Here is a 20,915-nt window from a genome sequence, read left to right on the forward strand (position 1 = left end):
ACGCAGGTCTTCAATCTGGCTATGACCAGACAAAATCTCGTCAGGTACCTCCTCAGGAACCATACCTTCCTCAGACCCCTAACCCACCTCAGAAATATAATCCAGAGGCTGGAATGAGGGCACAGAAAAAGGGACAAAGCAATTTATTAGCCTTGGCCAGAGCCTTTCTAGGGGGTTCCACCGTGCCACGGTGTACCTCCGACAAAGCAGCCTCGAAAGGCATCGACGGAATCGGCATAGATGTTGAGCATGACGCCGACGGCTTCGACACAGTCCTCGAGGTCGGAGCCCCGAGCGTGTCCTTCGACAGCTTGGGCACCGATGGCTTCCTCGGAGGCGGAGCCTCGAGAGTCCCTCGACGACCTCGGCGCCGATGTCTTCTTCGAAGACCTCACAGGCTCCGACGGTCTTGAGGGCGTTGAGGACCGGGACCTGGAACGGGCATGTCTAGAGCGACCGTCCTTGTCCGACCGGGACCTCGAAGGTGCCCAGTGATCGTGACGACCGCTCGAGCCCGAAGGCGTGCGAGTGGCGTCTCTAGTACGGTCACGCCCGGCATCTTTTGACGGTACGGACGGACCGGAGCCCTGCGACTGAAGAATCGCCAACATCTCCTGTCGAAATTAATCCCATTCCGCAGGAGTGGAATGCTTGTTGGGACAAGCTATCCGCCGACGGGCGGAGTCCTCGGACGAGGACGGGGAAGGCGACCGATGCCGGCGCTTCCGTGAGTGCCTCAAAGAGGCAGAGGAATGGCGGGACCTACTCCTGGACCGAGACCCCCTTTCCCCCCCCAGGACTTACGCCGACGATGCGGAGAGTCGCCCCTCGAATCGTCCGTCGAAAGCCCAGTGGATCTCGACTTCCAGAGCTTGGCCACCTTACCTAAAGAAAGCTTCTTCTTACGCTCCCGCAAGGCCTCCGATGTAAGCGACTGGTAGTCTACACAGTCATCCGTGTCGTGGTCCTCCCCGAGGCACCAGAGACAGGCGTTGTGCGAATCCGTCAACGACATCTTGGACCCGCAGTCCCGATACTTCTTAAAACCCGGCCGCGGGGTGGAAGAAGACGGAGACATCATGGAAATCTTCACAACGAACAGGTTTGAAGAACCGAAAGAACAGAACTCAGAAGAACCGAGGCGCGCCAAGATCTCTGAAGCGAACACGTTCGCCGAAAAAATGGAACTGAGGCTGCGGGCATCGTGGTTCCTACTTATAACATCCGGCGACCCCGGCTCGACATAGGCCCTCATGGACAGCGTATCGACGTCAGAAACGCAGAAAACTTTCCAAAGCAGCACAGCTGTGGTGATTACTGTCATAGATATGGAATACGTCGGAGGACCCAATACACTCAAAACACAATTAGTACTGCGGTACAACGTGCCGGGGTACTAATACCAATATAACCCTTTCAGGGGGGGCATTACCGATCTGGTAATGCTCTGGGCTAGCGTTCAAGCCAGAGCGAGCATTACACAACCAGTAATGCCCCCTGCTCTGGTTCTATTGCTCGAATATAACAGCACCAAACACACATTTGGCTCATTTTTCCTCAGCAAGGTTTGCAGTACCAGCTACGGATATATGAATTCAGCATAGGGATTTTCTGAAATGTTTTCAGAGGTCTCCAGTCAATCATGCCTTGAGTTTATCAATAACACACAATCTATAAATGTTGAATACACTCTTCTGAAGGGATTTCTCAAAAACAACTAAATAGATCTTCACCCTTGCAAAAAGATGTCAGAATTCATGTTGAATTTGGTAAAGTTTCATTTAGACGTTTCCCCTTCTTTGCTTTCTGCTAGAACACCTACCCGCTGATCCTGGAGGGTTTATCCCCGGTTCCGTTTTTGGAGGCTGCGTTTCCTTGCGACCACCGTTGTCATGGTCGATGTGTCCCCCGGTCTGCGCTTGCGCGTTTGGCCGCATTCGGTCCGGGGATTGCAGCCTCGCGCCTCAAGCCTCGCTTTCGTGATGGCCTTTATCTAGCTAACGGATCAGGAGCCAAACGCGGTTCGGTTCCTGACCCTCAGCTCCGCTCCTGGCCTTCAGTTATTTGTTGTTGTCGCTTGCTCTGCCTTGGACCATTGCTCCTTGGTCCAAGGATTCCTCTGGGTTCCTGCTCTTTGGCCTTACCATCCTTGGGCCCGCGCTTCCCTGCTTCCTTGGCCTCCCTGGGGTGCTGGACTTCCTCCTCCCAGGCTTCCCTACTCTTGGGCTTCTTGGGTCCTGGTTCCCTGCCTCCCCCGCTTCACTAGGCTTCCTGGCCCCCACTTTCCTCTGGCCTACCCCAGTTCGAGCATCCAGAGTCCCTTATCAGTCACCTTTGAGATTCCCTGGTCTGTCACCCAATCTGGTTGTTCCCCGTCAGCAGTCCCTGCCTAGGGGTCTCCTGTTCTTTGCCCGTCATTCCTCACTGCGTCATTGCTTGGGTGTCTTGCCTCAGAAGACGACTGGACATCTCTCCTCGACTGCTCAAGAACAAGGTCTACAACCAGTCCAGCAAATCATTAGCCTGCAGACGGCCTTCCCGGTCAGTGCTTGCACTGTCCTGACATCACGCTAATCAGGGAAGTGCCCATCCGTTGCGTCGGGAGCCGGTTCCCCTTTGACCTTGTGTTGCAGTTGGGAGTGGGGCTGGTTCCTTGCGTTTCACTTCGCCACCCATCCATCTACCAGACAGACTGGCAACTCCTCCTCGAACCCCTCCAAGCTCAGGTACGCAGCGTTCACAGGACATTTGGCACCCAACTCTGCATTCACATTTTTAGTTAAAAAAATAAAGATTTGGGAAAGCGTGGTGCAAATTGGTTACGAGAAAGCCAAAAAAATTGCTTTGATGTGAAATTCAGTATCTTTAAACAGTGGATTTATGATATTGCGAATTTAATGGCATGTGAGTGCAAAAGGTTTAAGGTTAACCAAAGGACACTCAAATATAAAAAATATAATTCTAGTTTGATCGTTTAGAAAAGGGACTACTGCCAACCTTCTAATACAGTTAACAGAGCGTGTATTTAGGAGCAACATGTAGGGATATTAAAATCCGTAGGTTCATGTGATAATAGGGCGGGTAACAGGATTTAAATGATGCGTTTAGATACGAAGGATGCAGTGAATGTTTCCATAGAACCGCCGTAGTAACATTGCTGCAGTTAGTGATGTTAGTGATAACTGCAGGTAGATTTGTTCTGAATCACAAGAGGAAGTCTGAAAAGCAATCTTACTTTAGGCAATATGTTTAAACCCAGAAACAAACCTTACAGTACTAGACGAACCGCCCTTACTTTCCCTCCTATGCACATTTCCTGGAAACTGATTTTTGTCAGCTACTTGTGAGTTTACACTTGCTATACCCGAGATATGCTATTCATTGCATCACTTTACAATAACAAAATGATGGTGTTAATTAGTAGGTCTCGATAAGTTAATTACATGCTGAAATCAGAAGCTTTCAAATTGCTGCACAAGAACGTTGCACAATTTTAGCCTTAAAGAAAACCTTGCTTAAAACTAAAACTTACACACAGAATTAAAATAAGTCTTCAGCATCAGAACACCTTTTTTCCTATCAGCTGGGATTTGGTCTCGATGTACTAGCTTTATGCAGTATGTGTTTGTAGTCTTATAAAACGCACATTATCCAGTAAAAGTGATTATGGCTCTAGGGCATCTTTGGCTCATCAGCATGGTGCGTCAAAGACAAAGTCTAATATTTTGGAAAGTGACACGGTTTTTATTGTCTTTTTGAAGTGATAAATGGTAAGCACTGCTAAGTATGGAGGAAGATTCCAGCTAATGGGTGTCAAGACAGAAACAGGCTCTACCCAATATCCTTTCCTAAAGAAAGCGAGTAACAAAAACCAAAACAGTGATACGTTGTGCTGAGCCCAAAATGTCATTAATGACTATACTGATTTAATTGCCCAAACAGGAAGGAATGGTCTTTCCCGCAAAAAACCCAATCAAAAAAGTTAACTGCCAGCAAACTGCTTTGTTTTGCAACTGTGATCAAACGAAGTGCACGAGGAAGGGAGAAATGTGTTTTCATCTATGGATTTCAGTAAGAAGTTGGCTGCCGTATTCTGAACCAAATGAAGCAGTCTCAGGAGGTAAGGTTCAAGATCCCGTTGTGCAGCACAACACAATTCCATTTCTGGTGCTTCTATAGTGAAACACTGCAAACATAACTGCACGCTCCAGCAACACAAAGTGAAAAGGCACACCGTTCAGTATATGTTGCATGGCAGCAGAGGCACAGTTACAATACACAAGTGAAAGAGGAGAGGGCTTGATCTTTCAGGAATAGAGGCTTTGACATTTTTGGTGCAGGCAGTCTGGGCTCAGCACTGCATTAGCAAACGGTTTCAATTGTATAGACCATGCATTGCGGATTAGCCATTATCACTTCCGAAGGTTTGGAATGACAAGATAACCAGGCATAGATGGCAGGACAAGTGACATTGTCATCTGAGGAACACATTGATTCAACAAGGTCATTAAATTAGATTCTCATCAATAACTCAGATTGTTACTGAAAACATGGGGATAGAGAAACATTTGGATGGCTCAGCTAGAAGTCCTTATTTCGAACACAGTCATTATAGGGACCACCTTAATACTGGATGGACCTTAAGTTATACTCCAGTACTGAGTGATAGATGATGATCTGCAAAAGTGTCAATGCAAATTAGGCACCAAGGCCTTCAATATTCAGTGATTTTGCAGAGTAACTCTGGAATTAAGTCTTAAATTAGAATGCCAAATTGAGCTAAGAAGGAAGATTACAATTTAACAAAATCCAATAGGGCCAGATTCATGGAAAAGTGTGCAGATATCCTGCAAAGCCTGCGTGCCGAGAATCACTTTGTGCGCAGATGTTTTTACTGCGCGCTCTGCGTTCTGATGGAATTGTTCTTGCAAAGTAACTATATGCAAGTCCCGGCCGGAACGCCCCCGACACTCCCCCATGCAAAACAAAAACAGCCAGAAACAGTTACCTTTGTGCCCGCTCCTTGGGCGCAAACACATGCTCCCTTGAAACTGTGCGTGAGGAGGGACACTGCACAGAGTCCCCCGTAACTGTTACTGGCACCGGACAACACGCATACACATTTCTGTAACTCAGGTAAAACTGTAAAAATCGGCATGCAAACTCCCGTAAAGCGTCCCTGCACCGTGCTACACTGCATACGCATCCCCCACTCGACACCCCACCCGCCCCCCAAATTAGATCTGAACCCTGGCTGCATACACGCACCCCTAAATCCAACATGCAATCTCACCTCTGCGTGATGAATCCTATGCGGAAGTGTCTTTAGGCCTGCCTTCGGGTGGCGGATAGAATGAGGGCTTTGCATGGCCATTTCCATGGCGAGAGGTTGCGCGGTCGGATCAATGACTAAGTCTCGTTCCACGCTTTGTGGGCATCCGATGGACTGCCTGTGGCCTGTGCCTCATAACGCCCACATTTTCCCTTGTTCTTCCTAATTTTCAGAGTTCTACCCCCTAGTGTGCCCTCCGTGCAAGCCACCCCATGATCTGGGTGGTGTCTCGCGCAAGGAACTCGCCCGCTCGAAGAGACATGCCGAGCCTGCGCGAAGTCCCCGCTAAGTACAAAAAAGTACTGCACAGTCGATTCCATGAATCGACAAATGGGATTTCGCAGGCGGTTTGGCGCACAGAGACCCTATTTTCCGCACAGGAAATTCCATGAATTGGGCACTAAAGCTGTATTTCCCTCAAATTCTTTTCAGAGAAGTTTTGACTGTCATGAAAAAACAAAGCTTTTTACAGTGTACTAAAGGAGAAGTATTGAGAGTTAAGGGCACACCAAGGGCCTCAATAAGAGTTCGGCGGTGCAGGAAAACAATTGCGGCAATTCCGTTACCTCATTATTCCGGCCAAATGACATTTTGATGGCATTACCAAGTGGTAATTCTGCCGATTTTTGGAGGAAAGGTGGATCATGCTGGAAGTAAATCCTCCACTTTTACTAAAAAAATAATCTGCAGATTTACCACTCGGTAATTTCATCAGTGGTACTTCTGCCAAAAATCCCCATTGGAGTCCTGTGGACTCCAGAAAATAGGGATTTACACTGCCTACCACCACTTCTAATCTTGTGGTAAAGCCACAGGACCAAGTGACAGTAATGGTAATTCTGTTTGGCAGTAATCCAGTGGCTTTACCACTGTAATACTGTCTAGACCCTGAAATACCTTGGTTTATGTGCTATTTGGAAAGGAGTTCTGAATAGAACCAAATTCTTATTAAGCTTGAAAGATAGTTTAGAATGTGTTAACTGCTATTAATATGTCATTTGTTACAAAGCGTTTGCTTAAGGTGTTTGCCCTAGTAATTCTGAAGCAAAGAAAAGTGCTGCATAACTGGTCTTTTTTTTAGGGTTATGCTGGAACCAACAGCTATAGTGCTATAGTAATGCAGCTATTGAAACCGGCCAATTTAAAAGCATGTTATCTTTATACAGACATCTGGTCTGTTCACATTTTTAAAAAAGGATACACCCTGCTGGTGTAGTCTAAAACTATGGTGCAGCAGACTAATTTGTGAACTAAATCTCAGTGATGCAGAAAAGGCCAATTTAATGACTATTAGCACATATAGACCATTGACGACCTCTCAGCCAATCAGAATGTTCAGAGTGCAGTTAATAACTACTGGTATTTACTGTTTTCTGAACATTCTGACTTCAAAAGCAGTTAGACAAACAATAATGAAATTTAAAGGCAAGATGTCTGAACAAGATTCTGCCAGTCTACGATATTTTCTGTACTGGAACACCATATTTACCATGTCAAAGAACGCTAAACGATGGGAAAATGCTTTGCTTTCCTATAGATTAACAGAAACGTTCATATGACCCTCCTAATGAATGCTCATATTAAAACCTCTCCAGTTTAACCAAGTGTGCAATTCGAATGCTTAACTTACGAAGACAACCTTGTTATTTAAATACTACAAAATAAACCACATTTAATGTACTGAGTCTGTCGATTTACTTTCTCATTGTGGACGCAACTTATATCTTACTAGTAACTCTATATGCCATTAGTCCTATAGATCTCGAGAGGGACAATTATTGCTTGGCCTCTGACCATAACTTGCTGGCGGGCCATCATCGCAAAATAATCACGCCTCCCTCAATCTATAAGGCTATAATAATGAATTCAGGAAGCGCCAAGGAATGATATAACGATGAATATGACCGAGCTAGTAGTGAGCAAACCTCAGCGAGAAGCCATAGAGGGTTAAGCTTGGGAAAATGCAGCACAAAAAAGATTAAGCACATCTTTGAAGTATGATTGGTGGAGGGGATGGTAACATCTGCCACAGCCATCAGGAGTCTTCCAATCAAACTGCTAGTACAGTAGTGACATTACACAAACACATTACCAGCACTTGCATCCAAAAGGGTCCCAAACTCCAAAATATGATTAAAAAAGCAGCGACAACCTGTCATGTAGCAAACCAATCTGCAGTTCTCGGGAAGAAAGGGACCAAACAGGCTATCTTTTCACCATGCTGTTGCTCATGCCCATGCAAGAGCTAAGTGGGGAATTATATCAAAACTTTAACAAATATTGCACATAAATTGTTTCTATTACAACGTGAAGGCAGTTTGATAAGAGCCAAGGTAACGATGAAAGACTTTCATTGTAAAACAGGTTTGTTTTGGCTCTTTTTCGTGTGCACTCTACCGTGTCCCTCTTTTAAAGATATTATTTAAAACCTGAGGAGTATTTAAGGCTGTTTTGATATTGATGTCTCTTACCAGCCTCCATGCTTCGACAAACATTTTTCATTTATAGGTTTCCTCCTTAGAAATACTACATGTAATATGATAACCCATCCAAAATTAGGAGAATTTGTTTGATGACTGGTGTAGAACAACATTTACACTGAAAATCACGATGGCAAGAAATTCCAGTTTTTCTCTTTTTAAAATTGTGGCCATTATATCCATGCCCCCCTCCCCTCTCCCCACTTCAGTTTCTCCTTTGAACAGTCCAGATTTCCATTCTCTGTCCTTTAAAATAGTAGACATGTGTAATTTTTTTGTGCAAATTAACTTTGAGGTAGAGTCTTGGATAATCAAAAGAACATCTGGAAACGGTAACATTTTGTAATGTAATAGTAAGACACAAGTGCTTTAAGAATCTCACAATTTAATCCTGCCCGATAATTATTTCGATGCTAAATTATAACCAGGAATCTGCGCTGTAAGTTATGATACAATGTTTTTAGTGGACACAGTTGATGGTTTTAATTTTTCCAAATCCAGGCATCCCCAGAAACCTAAACAAGTTGGATAAAGGCAAACGCAAAAAAGCAGTAGTACAATGCCTACCCTTGCCTTCCCCCCAGCAACCGCACCTATGCCATGTTATCCTATATACCATGCCTTGCTTTAGGTTCTTTCCACAGAGTAACAAAGTATAGTGCTAAGGCTCCGGGGGAGGTGCATCATATATAATCCTGACAACTATTAATTAGCAGCAGATTAGCTCTCTCCTGTGGCAGACCTTCCAATATTTGTACTCCTAGAAAAGACACCCAGAGGGGTGCAAAACGAATTGCTCTCTGCAAACAAGGTTCTGCACAAAAAACAACATGAGATTTGTATTATTAGGGAGAGCAAACATAGCATTGTTAATATAAAGTGTGGAATGCAGGCCTGGTCACAGCTCCTGGGACCTCCACACTGGACATCTTTCTGGAAACATCCCTCAGAGAATATATCCAAAACCTTCAGGGAGTACTCTGCTTTCCAATTATAATTCTTCAACACCGACTTTCAGGCAAATGGGTAATAGTCCAAAAACGTTGGTCTTTTATGCACAATAACCTTGTCAAACAACTTAAAAATAGCATATCTTAATTTTGAGGCAGTGGTGTGCTTGAGCCACACTGGCCATAGCTTCCAAGTTTCCCAGTTCCATTTGTGACACTTCCACCAGCCCTATGTTTTCCCATTGCATGCTGGGATGTCGATTTTATTTTCAAGTTCGACCAGGCAATGAAAAATAAGGACTGGCATGCCTGGACCCGGGAAACATGGCAGATATGACTGGCTCATAAGTACATTAACTATGCACGGACATAACCAGGTATGACTTGTACTAGAAGGGCTAACTTCTGTATCAAGAGCAGCCTATATTAGAAATCGGACAGGTAACGTGTAATGGCTTTGATTAGATCAGTTTGGCCAGGCAGTTTTTCCCCAACAGTACAGACACAAAGATTTTGAGCGATTATAAGGACCTTTTAAAAGATCCATATAAGGCCAGTGTAACTTTTTTTGTTATATCTCTGGCCCAAATTTGTCTATTACCATTCTCTGTTTTCTGGAGTTGTGTCTACTTAAGCAATAGGCCCCAAGCAATGGAGGCATTACCACTTCAGGTAATGCCCCGGTGCCCATAGTCCGCAAGGGACTTAACTGAAGTGGTAATGCCCCCCCACTGCGAGGGGCCTATTGCTATTAGTACCCCGACCAGTAATACTGCAGTACTAAGAGCATTTTATTTCTGTTCCGAAGCGCTCTGGCGTTTTTGGAACAGAAAAAAAAAAATGTTAAAAAAAAAAGGGCCGCCGTGGAAGGAGAAACGAAGTCATTTTTCCATTTCCATGGCAGCCATTGAAAATTAATGACAAGTAAATAAACAAAATGGCCGCCATGGAAAGGGAGAAGGGACTACATGTAGTCCCTTCCTTTCCATGAAGGCCTGTCACGAATCGGGAGCAGACGTGCTGGGAGCAGAAGTGTTTCCAGTGCTTCCGCTCCCGAAATTGACAGAAAAGAAGTGGGGTTGGGAGGGCGATGAGGGAATTTTTTGGATGAGGGAGGTTGGAGGGAGGGGGTGGGGGGACACTTAACTCAATCCACCGGCGGGGGAAGATGACAGCCTCCAGCCGTGTGGTGGCTTTGAGCGGGGATTACCCCGTTCCGAGCCTCCTCATTGGCTGAGTGTTTGCCACACCCCCCCCCAGCCAGGGAAGGAAGGAACGTTGTGGGGAGAGATATTCCCGGTCGGGTAACGCCTCGGAGATGGCCAATGAGATTGCATGTTACAATCTCATTTTCCCACGCCGGGTACTAATATCTAATAGAACAGACTTATGTGCCCTAATCTCCTTTGGTGTACTTCATCTACAATGTACGAAAAAATCACGATAGTGAAGACACCTTTCTTTACAAACCATTGAGGCGCTTTCTACCAGACATTTCTAACTGAACCCCCTAAAACATTGGATTGTTCAAAAGGACTGTGGTTGTCGTACTCTGTGTGTTATACAACATTGGGACCAAAGGAAACTGATCTGCTGGTCTCAAACCTATACCAGCATTCACCCTTTTCAGTGTGGTTAACTCTAGTGCCATAGCTGTCAGCAGTGTTTGAGTGGCAAGTAAATGTGGAGTATGGGCTAGTTCTTATTTTCAGAGTATAATTGACCTTAGTTTCTATTCAATGAGAAATATGGAAATGATGGGTAAAGAAAGCACACCTTGAAGAAATAAAGTATCAGAGCTTAGAGAGTTTTCTAGTGTCTCAAATTCCTAATTCAACCCCTCGTCGATAATATGTGATGTGCATGCCCACTACAGAACTAGTGCACCACTTGTAAAGCTTGTAAATTGAACAGTACACAAGGCTTCACTCAAATGCTACAGATTATGAGGAAATATTGCTTAGAACAAGACCTAAATGTGATTAACGTGGTGGCGAGTCACAGCTTCTTCCCCCCCCATTTGCATCCCTGTTCAAAACATTTCCATATTTAAATAAGTGCAGGACACAGTTATGGGTGTGCGTAGGTTTCACTCAAGAAAGGAAACTTAATCATCAAAATTATCAGCAGATTCTGCAAAGGCAGATTAAAAAAAGTCACAAAACATAGGACACGGTTTCATTAATTGTACGGATTTCATTGATAAATGAAAAGGGCTAAACAAATCCAAAATAAATAATTTAAAAAAACAAGCAAGCATTAAAGTATATCTCAGTAACTAAATTTCCCAAAAATATTTAAAAGAAAAAAAAAAAAAAAAAAAGAAAGAACGGAGCCACTTACATGGCTTGTTGGAGCCTTTGACCAGCCAGGGCTGCTAATGCTATCACTCTCATCTCCATGAAAGGAGGAGATGCTAGCAGAGCTGGGGGACATTGGGGAAGGGACTGGCAGGAGGCCTGGGGTAAGGGGCTGAGATATACCATGGGAGCTGTAGCTATCCTGCGGTAGAAGAATACAAACATATAACACAGGCAAGGAAAACGTTCCTTCAAAAAAATACATCCAATTCAAAACAGCAGCACTAGCAAAATTCTATTGATCATTGGCAAAGATCTACAAAGTTTCACCATTTAAGCCCTCCTTTGGAAGTGTACCCCCCCCTTCCGAGAATAAGCGGTAGACTAGCATTTAAAAAAACGATTTCAGTCACAACTCGCATCGCTGGGAAATATACCCATGGATATGCTGCGTTTCATGAAGAAAAACGACAGCTTGCTTTATCCAAATTACGATGACAAGAAGGATGGCCGGATTAGAAAATATAAAAGTAAATGGCCATTCAACCACAGACAACACTTGTTTAAGAAATGGCCAAACAGATTAACTTTGCATTAAATTTAAAGAGAAGAGCAAACAAATTTCAAAGAAAGATATTTGGTTAGTACTGCTGCTTTAAAAAAAGGACATCTTAAATTTATAAAAAGCCACAGACAAACAAATGGAATGAAGGTTGTTCATTAGAATATATTCTGTCTGGTTGCTCGATGCTTGGCTGAAGTCATTAACAACCATGCTTTACTTCAGGCCAACATGGAATGCTAAGCATCGTTCTTCCATTATGAAGGGGACAAAAAACAAGCTGTTCACCTTATTGATCAAATAATGAAAAAGCAAAAAATAATAAAAAATAAGTAGGCTGAATTTTGCTGGTGTTATTGAGGCGCCAAAACCATGAAGCCATGACTGAAGGCAGGGAGGGAGAAGAAATGGCTGTTTGGAAACCAGGCATTAATTCCCATTCTGGCCCACTTTATAAACTCTTCCCAAATCCCACCTCCCACTCTCCGAAAATACCAGATTCTTTCAAAGTGTGACGTGTTAAGGACTAGCACTTTCCGCACGCACATGAAACACTGAGTGCGCTGATGGAGTCATGCAGGGAGACAAAAAAGCAGCAAAGCTAGGCCAACACCAGACAATGTATTGCAGCGTAGCACGCAACATTGCTCGGCCAAGTAAACATCACGTGCGGAGGAAATACCTTAGACTTGGGTTGGGGGCGCAGGGGCAGGTCCTCCTTGCCGTCCATTTTGAGCGACGCTGAGTGTTTGGACTCACCAGGGGTCATCAAATCTGCCAGACCCAACGACCCTGATAGAAAAGAAACACAATATTCTCAGTCAGCTGTTTACTTTTTAAAACCATGGCCGGCAGGCAGCAAACCTCTACCTAACAAAATGCAGTAAAGCACAATTCAACCTTCGAACAATGTTAAAGATTCTCCACATGTATTTATTAACCTGTGCTAAATTATTTTGGCACCATTTAAATGGTTGAGTTGGTCACATGTTCTCACTAAGTTTTATTCACTCTTCATTTTCAAAAATAACTAAAAAATGGACCTCCAAATTGGATGAGAAAAAGCAGCGTCAACAACTTTTGGGTGCAGAGATGCAAATCTCTGGTAGATCTGCTGGATTGCAGTGATATAAAGGGAGGGCAAAACAAGATTTTAAAATGAAATAAAAACAAGTATGAAAACAAAGGTTTCCAAAATAGAGATTTTCTGTATATAATGCCACAGCGGACCGCCTGACTTAGGCAGGAATGTACTGGGAACCTAAAAAGGACTTGCATTTTTGACCCTATATTTCTCCATGCAAGCAACAATTTCATCTTAATTTTGTGTGCTGCACACAGCAACTTAAATAAATGCTGAGTTCTCTCAGAGAAAGCCCGTGGTGAAAAAAGCCACCAGGAAATCTCCACACTTTCCTGTAGGCCAGCCCAACACTAGTCCTACATGAAAACAGGCAGAACACACGAGTGCTGTAAAAACTTCTGCCAAATAAAATAGTTCCCAGAAACCACAGACCACTGAGATATTTCCCTTTTATAATAACTTCCAATAAAAGAACGTTGAGAAGCACGGAAATAATTGTATTTGTAGCCGCATGTTTATTCTTTGGGAACGCTGGTAAAGACTACATTTCTCAGCAGTATGGTGCCCGCGCACCAGCTTTGACGCGTCACCTAGGCGACACAGGCCATAATTGGGCCACGTTAGAAGCATCGACGTGAAGCCTGTTTTGGCTCGTTCGCGGCCGGTTGCGGCAGGAAACCCAGCACGTTAGGCGCTGGCCACAGTGATATTATAGGCAGACGAGCAGGGTGTTGTTCAGAGGGATTACAGGGTGACCATACGGATCTCTGGAGGACTTAAGGAATATGATTGTTTTTACAAATGTTAAACTAAAGGAGTTTGACTCAAAGAATGGACATTTTTCACTAAGGACGCTAGATAAAATTAGGAAATTAGGCATTGCGAGAAGAGAAGTTGGTGGGAAATCCCCACATGCTCACTCTAAAGGAGAGGCCTATAAAGCCAGCCTTGCAGCAAAGCATGCCTCGGGGATGCATGATTTTATTGATTTGCATGACTTGGGCTGTATGTTTCTTACTGAAACCTGGTTTACTGACACCTCACAGGCCACGTTTCATTTAATAGTCCCCCAAGAATATTCCATACACACCATAAACAGAACAAAGAAGGGTGGTGGGGCAGGTTGCTGGGGGGGGCCGCGGCGGTCATTATTAGAGCCCCTTTATAGCTGTCTCATGTACAAGTCTTAGATTGGGACGACGCTACACAGATTGGGCATGCCTGTATTTGGTTTTTCCTAAGATTTATTAAAATCCGGTTTGGTTATCGACCACCAGGACCAAAAAAATATTCCTGGAAAAACTGGACCAGTTCCTTATAAATATTGGTAGCAAACACAAGGAACTACTTTGCCTGGGTGATTTTAACATCTGGTTAGAGGATGTGACCTCCCCCGAGGCTAAAGAATTATTGGAGATCTTGGATGCCCATGAGATAAAATCTTTGGTAACCTCATCCTCCCACATTCATGGCCATTGCATGGATGTATTGTTATATAGAGGGGAAATCATACATTTCTTGGATACACTTTCGGTCTCTTGGTCTGTCCATGATGCCAGAATGTTTGGGTTGGTATCAATTGAAAGACTGCATGAGGGGAAAGATAACCCTACGCCTACCCAATTTCGTAAATTAAAAGATTGACTGAATATATCAGGGAATGAACTAAAGCACGCTTTTGAGCACATTGATCCCTCCTTGTCCTGTGACGAATTCTTTAATGAAGGGATGGAGATCATGGATAATATGTGCAGACAAGTGGCCCCTTTCCAACAAGGTAAGCCTAAGAAAGTGTCCAATCCATGGTTCTCGCAAGAACGATTTACAAAAAGGAAACAGCTTAGATCCTCTGAGAAAAAAAATGGAGGAAGAGGGAAACTAAATATTCTAGAGTTGATTAAGACTACTCAAAAGACCTATGGAAAGGCAATTTGCGAAGCTAAATCAAAATTCCTAATTGATAAGATTGGGCAAGCTACAAACAGGCCAAGCAAATTATATTCTGTTATTGCAAACTTGGTGGCACATAGTTGCGCTCTAGGAGCTTTGGAAGCTTCCCAAATACAGGGTGATGCATTCAATTCCTTTTTTGTAAATTTTTTTTTTTTTTTACTTCATATGGGAAAAGATCGCACAATCACTACCCACTGAATCCGAGAAGCAAGTGTACAATAGTAGTGTTATTAAGTTGGATGGTTTACTAGTTCGAAAACCCTTTACAGTCACAAGGGTTACAGAAGAGACTGTATATTCTGTGCTCTCTAAATTGAAACCTACCAATGACACCCTATTTGCAATTCCATTGTGCGTAGTGAAAGGAAGTGCCCCCAATTCAGCACGATCCTCCCCGCAATGAGAGACAATAAAGGACTCTCCCGTAGTGGGAATAAGGCCAAGACAGAGTGCGGGTGAGCGTAAATGGGAGTTTATCCAAGAATAAGGCATGCAAAGAACTCTGCAACCTCCGAGAGCGCTCTGTCTGACAATAGCAAAGACAGGCGTATTTCTAATACAAAAAACGTCATCAACACCTAAACACTATAGGGGGCACAAGTTAATTGGGATTGGGTGTCGTCGACTAACTATAGGTGTTGCTGCAGCGTGGTTGGTCTTGGCAAGACGACGTCACTGGTCAGCCTCGTGGGTTGGGTTGGGCCTGGCAGGCCGGCTTGAGGTCATCCGTGCGGTGTTGGTATGCTGGGGCAGCCTGTGACAATGACGAATACCTTCCCTGTCTCATTTGCCCTAGGCCATGCACCTTGCGGTTATTCAGAAAATGACATTTACGTTCACTAATAAATCGCTCTGTAGCTTATCTTATAAAATAAACGCAACACATGAGGAATGCACCTCGTGAGAGGTCTGGTGGTTATCGGTTGGGGTGAGATTTACCTGTGTCCTATTGACCGGTATTTTAGGTCGCAGGACGGGGCTCTGGGGCCTGGGCCGAATGATACATGTCTGTCTGCTGCGTTAGAAGTTATTATATAGATGGGTCTCTGTGTCTTGTCTCAATGATGGGGGTCGTCCTTACACGGGGTCAGGATTCTTGGGGGGTTCGTGGGATTTATGAAAGGGTGCTGGTAGATCAGTGGGTTCATCCGTGGGTTTATTACCGTGCTGTAAATAACACAGGTGGTGGGCTGTGGCCTTGGTTGCGGCGCCGGGGCCTCTGACTCTCTGAAGTAACGCCAGCTTGGTTGGGGGAGGTGAGGGAGCGCGGCACAAGTCTTAGCTTTTTTATCTGGCAGGCTTGGTAGGGTGGGAGAGGGAATGGCCTTGCATATCCACAAAGGTATTTTCCTCGTGCGTTGCTGATCAGTGAATGCAGAAGTTTTATACTGTTCTGCCTTATTTTGACGTTATTTAGACACACATATATATTTCAATTTCGTTACACATTTCTTTAAGACAGTCGGTTCCAGTACCTTTCCATTACCTAACATTACGTTCACTACATTGTGTGCGTATTGTATGTACATTAGACGTTATACGAGGGATATCTAGGTTATGGCCTACAGAGATTGATGCTCGCCGCTTTGGGTGATTCAGAAAACATATATGAGTTCCAGTTTCTACATACTATGGAAAAAACACTTTTACAGATAGAGGTTATACGTTTGGTCAACATCTTTCTCCGTGGTTATAGCAGCACTAGTCCAGACCTGGAGGGATATCATATAACGTTACATTTTTATGGCTTATTCACATTTTAAACAGAGGTAGTTCATTAATACCAATACTTGAATTGTTTTCTACCTTCTTCAGATAGTGATGCTTCAGCTTTTTTCCTCGCTACCCCGGCCTTGCGGTCCGGGTCATACGGGGTGCAATATCACATTGTTACTACTATAATGTTGCCGTGTTGGCGTCTCGGGTTTAGTTCATCTCCGACTTTCTCATGGGAACGCGCTCGCAGCGGATCTGCCAGGGCTGCTGAGGCGGCAGAGATGCATGAAAGGCCCTCCAAAGGTGGGGGCCTCTTTATAGTGTGCTGAACTCACGCCATGTTTGCTAGACAAGATGGCGTCTAGGCCTAACTAAATGCAAGCAAAAGGATACGTGTGGGCAATGTCGTCGGCGGGTGAATCCTCCTCCACCTGGGCCCGGGTGGCATGAGGGGGCGCCCACTGAGTCATGGTCCTCACCTGGGGAGAAAGCTGTAGGTGAGGAGGGCCTCGCGGCCAGTCCTCCCCTACATTTCCCCCCTTTCGTTACTTAAAGTAACGAATTTCTTTAGCTCTTCCAATCTTCTACATTCTTGTTCCTCTAACACTGCATCATCCCATGCAGGGGTTCCTTTTATAGGCATCCATGCTCTGCACACCCCCCTTAAACTCTCACCTCTCCTAGCATACTCGTCTGGTGTACATGTTAAATATATACAATCGCCAGTTTCTTCCAGATCTACCCAGACCTCCTCATACCATTCCAGTTCTACGTCTCGTGGTTCTTTGATAGTGGTGTGCCATAGTTTATCTACTATGTACTTATCACGGCACATAGGCACTAACTGGTACCTGGGGGTGTTGTCTGCTCCTGTCTGCACATGTACTTCTTGTGTTGCTTTAATTGTACCACCGGAGTTGCCCATTGTCACCATCATCATTGCACCGTTAGGAACTGCATTAGCACAACATCGGAGGCCCACCTGGCATAGGCAGAACATCACAAGGACGATCACCACTATTGGTATCAGGAACTTCATTGTCACTCCAAGCCATGAGGGAACCCAAGAGAAGATATTGTCGAACCACGAGCTATCCTCAGCTCCACCTTCCATTTTCATCTTCTCGCCCAGGTTATGTACTGCTTCAATAACGTGGGACAGGGACCCATTTTCTGCATCTTCGGAAGGTACGAACGTGCAGCACGCACTTCCTATTTTTCGGCAAACACCTCCATCTATTGCTGTTAACAGGTCTAGAACATACCTGTTCTGCATGGTCATTAATCGCAGAGCTCGTAGTTCCACCTTTATTATGTTAAACCCTTCTTCAGTGTCATTGGCCAACTGGATCAGTTCCCACCGTGTGATCTGGAGCCATTTTGCATTTGCTCTTGCTTGGACACTTGATACTAGCGAAGCAAAGAATGTTTCCACGGAGCTGAACAGGCGATACCTGTCTGGGATCTGTGCCAATAAATCAGATGATGCTTGTGATATGTAGTTCGAGGCTCGCTTGTTCCTTGAGAGCTCTTCTCCCTTCCCTCCGGAGGACAGGACATAAAGGTGCGCTTGTGTAGTTGGAGAAGCTGCATTCTGGTTCAAGCCTTCTTTCATCATGTTACTTCTGTCAATATGGCTTTCTGGAATCACCATTAGTGTTGAGTGCAAAGTGGCCATTGAGCAGCTACCACTCCATGATTGGGGAAGATGCAGGTACGCCTTGTTTCCGCATACCCAGTAGGTGTCCATTAGTGCTGCTGTCCCTTTTTTCATATCTGGGATGGTGAGAGTTTTGTTACAGTTCTTGTTCGTTCCCATTGCCATTTTTCCTTCTCCCTTGAAACATAGTTCGTTTTGTATTTCACTTTGTAGCTTGAAGGGTTTCTCCATCGCTGTTACCCATGTTAGTTTAGGGATGTGTTCTTTCCATGTTGGCAAGCACGTTCTTTCCATCCACCGCAACTTGTCTGGTTGGACACCTTTCAGTGCTTCGGCCTTGCACAGCACTTCTTCGTCTTTCCATTTGTTTTCGGAAAACAGTGTCCCTTGTATTGCAAAGAAAGGTTCTTTAAGACAGATCACTCCAGACGCTTGCGAATAGCACGTTTTGTTGTTCTGTAGCATTCTGAAAGAGACATCGTGTGCTTGGAAAGTGTTCTTTATTCTACACAGCGTGAGATGAAGGAGACATTGGGCATCCACAATGGGCAATTCTCGTGGCAACAATACTTTAGGTGTGCCTGATGCATGGGGGATAAGTGAGCAGACATAACAGCTCTCATTTGTTGTTTGTTTGGCTGTTGTGCTCATATCTGCATACCATTTATTTGCTTGGTGTGGGTGTCGTGGGTCTTCCATTTTGTCTAGCCCTAGTCCATAATACTCATCATACCCTTTCCCACCAATCTCTCTTCTCCGCCTGCTTTTCTCCCTTCTTCTGTACCTTCTCGTTATAGTAGGTGAAGAACCAGGCCCCCCTTCCTCCTCCCCACCCCCCTTTTCTAATTCTTCATGTAGGGACTTGTGTTCTGTCATCATAATCACTTTTCCATCCTCCTTAATAAACAAGAGATCGTTGTTTGAAATTGGGGCGGGAGGGATCGTGTGGTTGTTGTATGTTCCAGGTTGGGACATTGTGTCATTATTTACATTTTTGGTTCTCGATTGTGAGAGGACAGCAGTGGGTGGTGTAGTATAGTATCCCCACACAAACTGTGATCCATCCCAGATCAAGAAATCACCTTCTTTGATACCTACAGTCGGAATTGTTTTCGTTCCAGGGGCAAGGGTGGTGTTGTTCCCCCCTCCCCCCTCGTTCATCTCGGTAGAGATGAACGCTATAATCCAGTGTACTACCAGACAAAACATTGAGATGAAGAACACGATAGCACACATTGATAAACCACATTCAAATGAATACGTTAATCTAGCCACTAACATTTCTCTAAATCTAACATATCTATTAGTTGCAGGCTGCCCATTCGATGCCATGATAAATCCTGTTTGAGACACAAGAGTTCATTAAATACAAACATGTAAGCATTTCCACGTTGTAACGTTTCGGTGATAAAATATAGGGTTGGGTGAGGGAGGGGGTGTGTTGACAGACAAGGTAGCCTTTCAATCATCATTATTCGTACCTTACTATATATATATATAAATAATAAGAAACATGACATTTTTAAAAACAACAATAATAAAAACATCTTAAAGAGCACAGGAGGGGAAAAAAAGGAACCCCACGCAAAACTTTCAAAAATTGTAATAAAAAGAAAATTTACATATACATATGTACATGTTTTAGTCCAGGACATTTGTTGCGCGCTAATTGTGCTCACTGTTCATCTCATAAAGCACACAAAATTCCAATCATTCATTCCGCACAACTTCATCGTCCGCTGTTGCCTGTGCCTCGTCCTGCGCCTCACTTTCCGCAGCGCTGTAAGCTTTACGTACGTCTGTCAAATGCACCCAATATCGCAGGCCCTTCACCTTTACTGCTGTAGGTGTGCAAAACACTACCTCATAGGGGCCATGGAAACGTGGTGCATTCCACCTCCGCACAAAACTTCTGACATATATAAGGTCACCAGGCATTAGTTGTAGTGGTTTTTCAGGCAACCTGTCTGGTTCAGTCGCGTTCCCCTCCTCTCTTGTCGAGGGGGGGGCTAGTTGCTTTGCAATTACGCGCGCTGCCCGTGTCAGTTTTCGCAGATATTCTGTGAACTCCTCCCCCAATATAGCTGCGCTTCTGTGTGCATCAGAACGCTCACGGAGAGGCGAATGCGCTGTATGCATTCTTCTTCCCGTGACGATCTCGTGCGGGGACAAATGGTGATCCTTACTTGGCTGGTTTCGTAGTTCAAACAAGGCCAAAGGCAGGCAGTACATCCAAGTCTTTTTAAGGGAAAAGCAAAGTTTTGATAATCTGCTTTTTAACAGGCCATTTATCTTTTCCACGACGCCATTACTTTGAGGATGATAAATCGAACATAATTTGTGCTTTATTCCCAATAATGTAGTCACTTCTTTAAATAATTCATTAACAAAATGTGTCCCGTTATCTGAGCGAATAACGTCGCAAATTCCCCAGCGCGGAAATACTTCCCGCACTAGGAACTTCGCGGCGCCCTTCGCGTCAGGGCGGGCACATGGGCCTGCCTCCACCCACCTCGAAAAGGGACATACAACCACAATCATGTATCGCGCCCCGTTACACCTTTCTCCCATGTCTACATAATCAATGTGGAGCTCTCTGAATGGGCCACTTGGTTTTGGTATTGTACCCCTTAGTGTGCGCAAAGTCATACCTGAGTTGTAAATTTGACATGTCGTGCATTCTAAAGCTAACCTTGTGACGTGTTCCTGGAGGCAAGGTGCAAACCAATCTTCTTGTATCTCTGCCATTATGTGTTTCTTCGTGTTGTGTGCGGGAAAGTGTAGTTGTTGAAATGCTATTTCTAACAGCGTAATTGGCATTACCACTTTTCCTGAACTCTCTTGTCGCCACAATAAATCAGTCGGTGATTTGCTGCAT

At 44.5% G+C, this 20,915-nt stretch overlaps 1 protein-coding gene across 4 annotated transcripts in view; it reads right to left on the reverse strand.

Moving 5' to 3' along the window:
* Positions 1 to 20,915, reverse strand: part of ARID1B (AT-rich interaction domain 1B) — a 1,170,625-nt gene that overhangs the window by 102,318 nt on the left and 1,047,392 nt on the right. For 3 of the 4 annotated variants that reach the window (XM_069607734.1, XM_069607732.1, XM_069607735.1), the window contains one exon: positions 12,307 to 12,416. In XM_069607734.1, coding sequence (XP_069463835.1) covers positions 12,307 to 12,416 — 110 coding nt within the window. Of the gene's footprint in view, positions 1 to 11,105; positions 11,265 to 12,306; positions 12,417 to 20,915 lie in introns of all 4 variants that reach the window. The other variant, XM_069607733.1, reaches the window with a different exon arrangement.

This window comes from Ambystoma mexicanum, chromosome 4q (assembly GCF_040938575.1).
Source record: "Ambystoma mexicanum isolate Mex_15411 chromosome 4q, UKY_AmexF1_1, whole genome shotgun sequence".
Lineage (NCBI taxonomy): Eukaryota > Metazoa > Chordata > Amphibia > Caudata > Ambystomatidae > Ambystoma > Ambystoma mexicanum.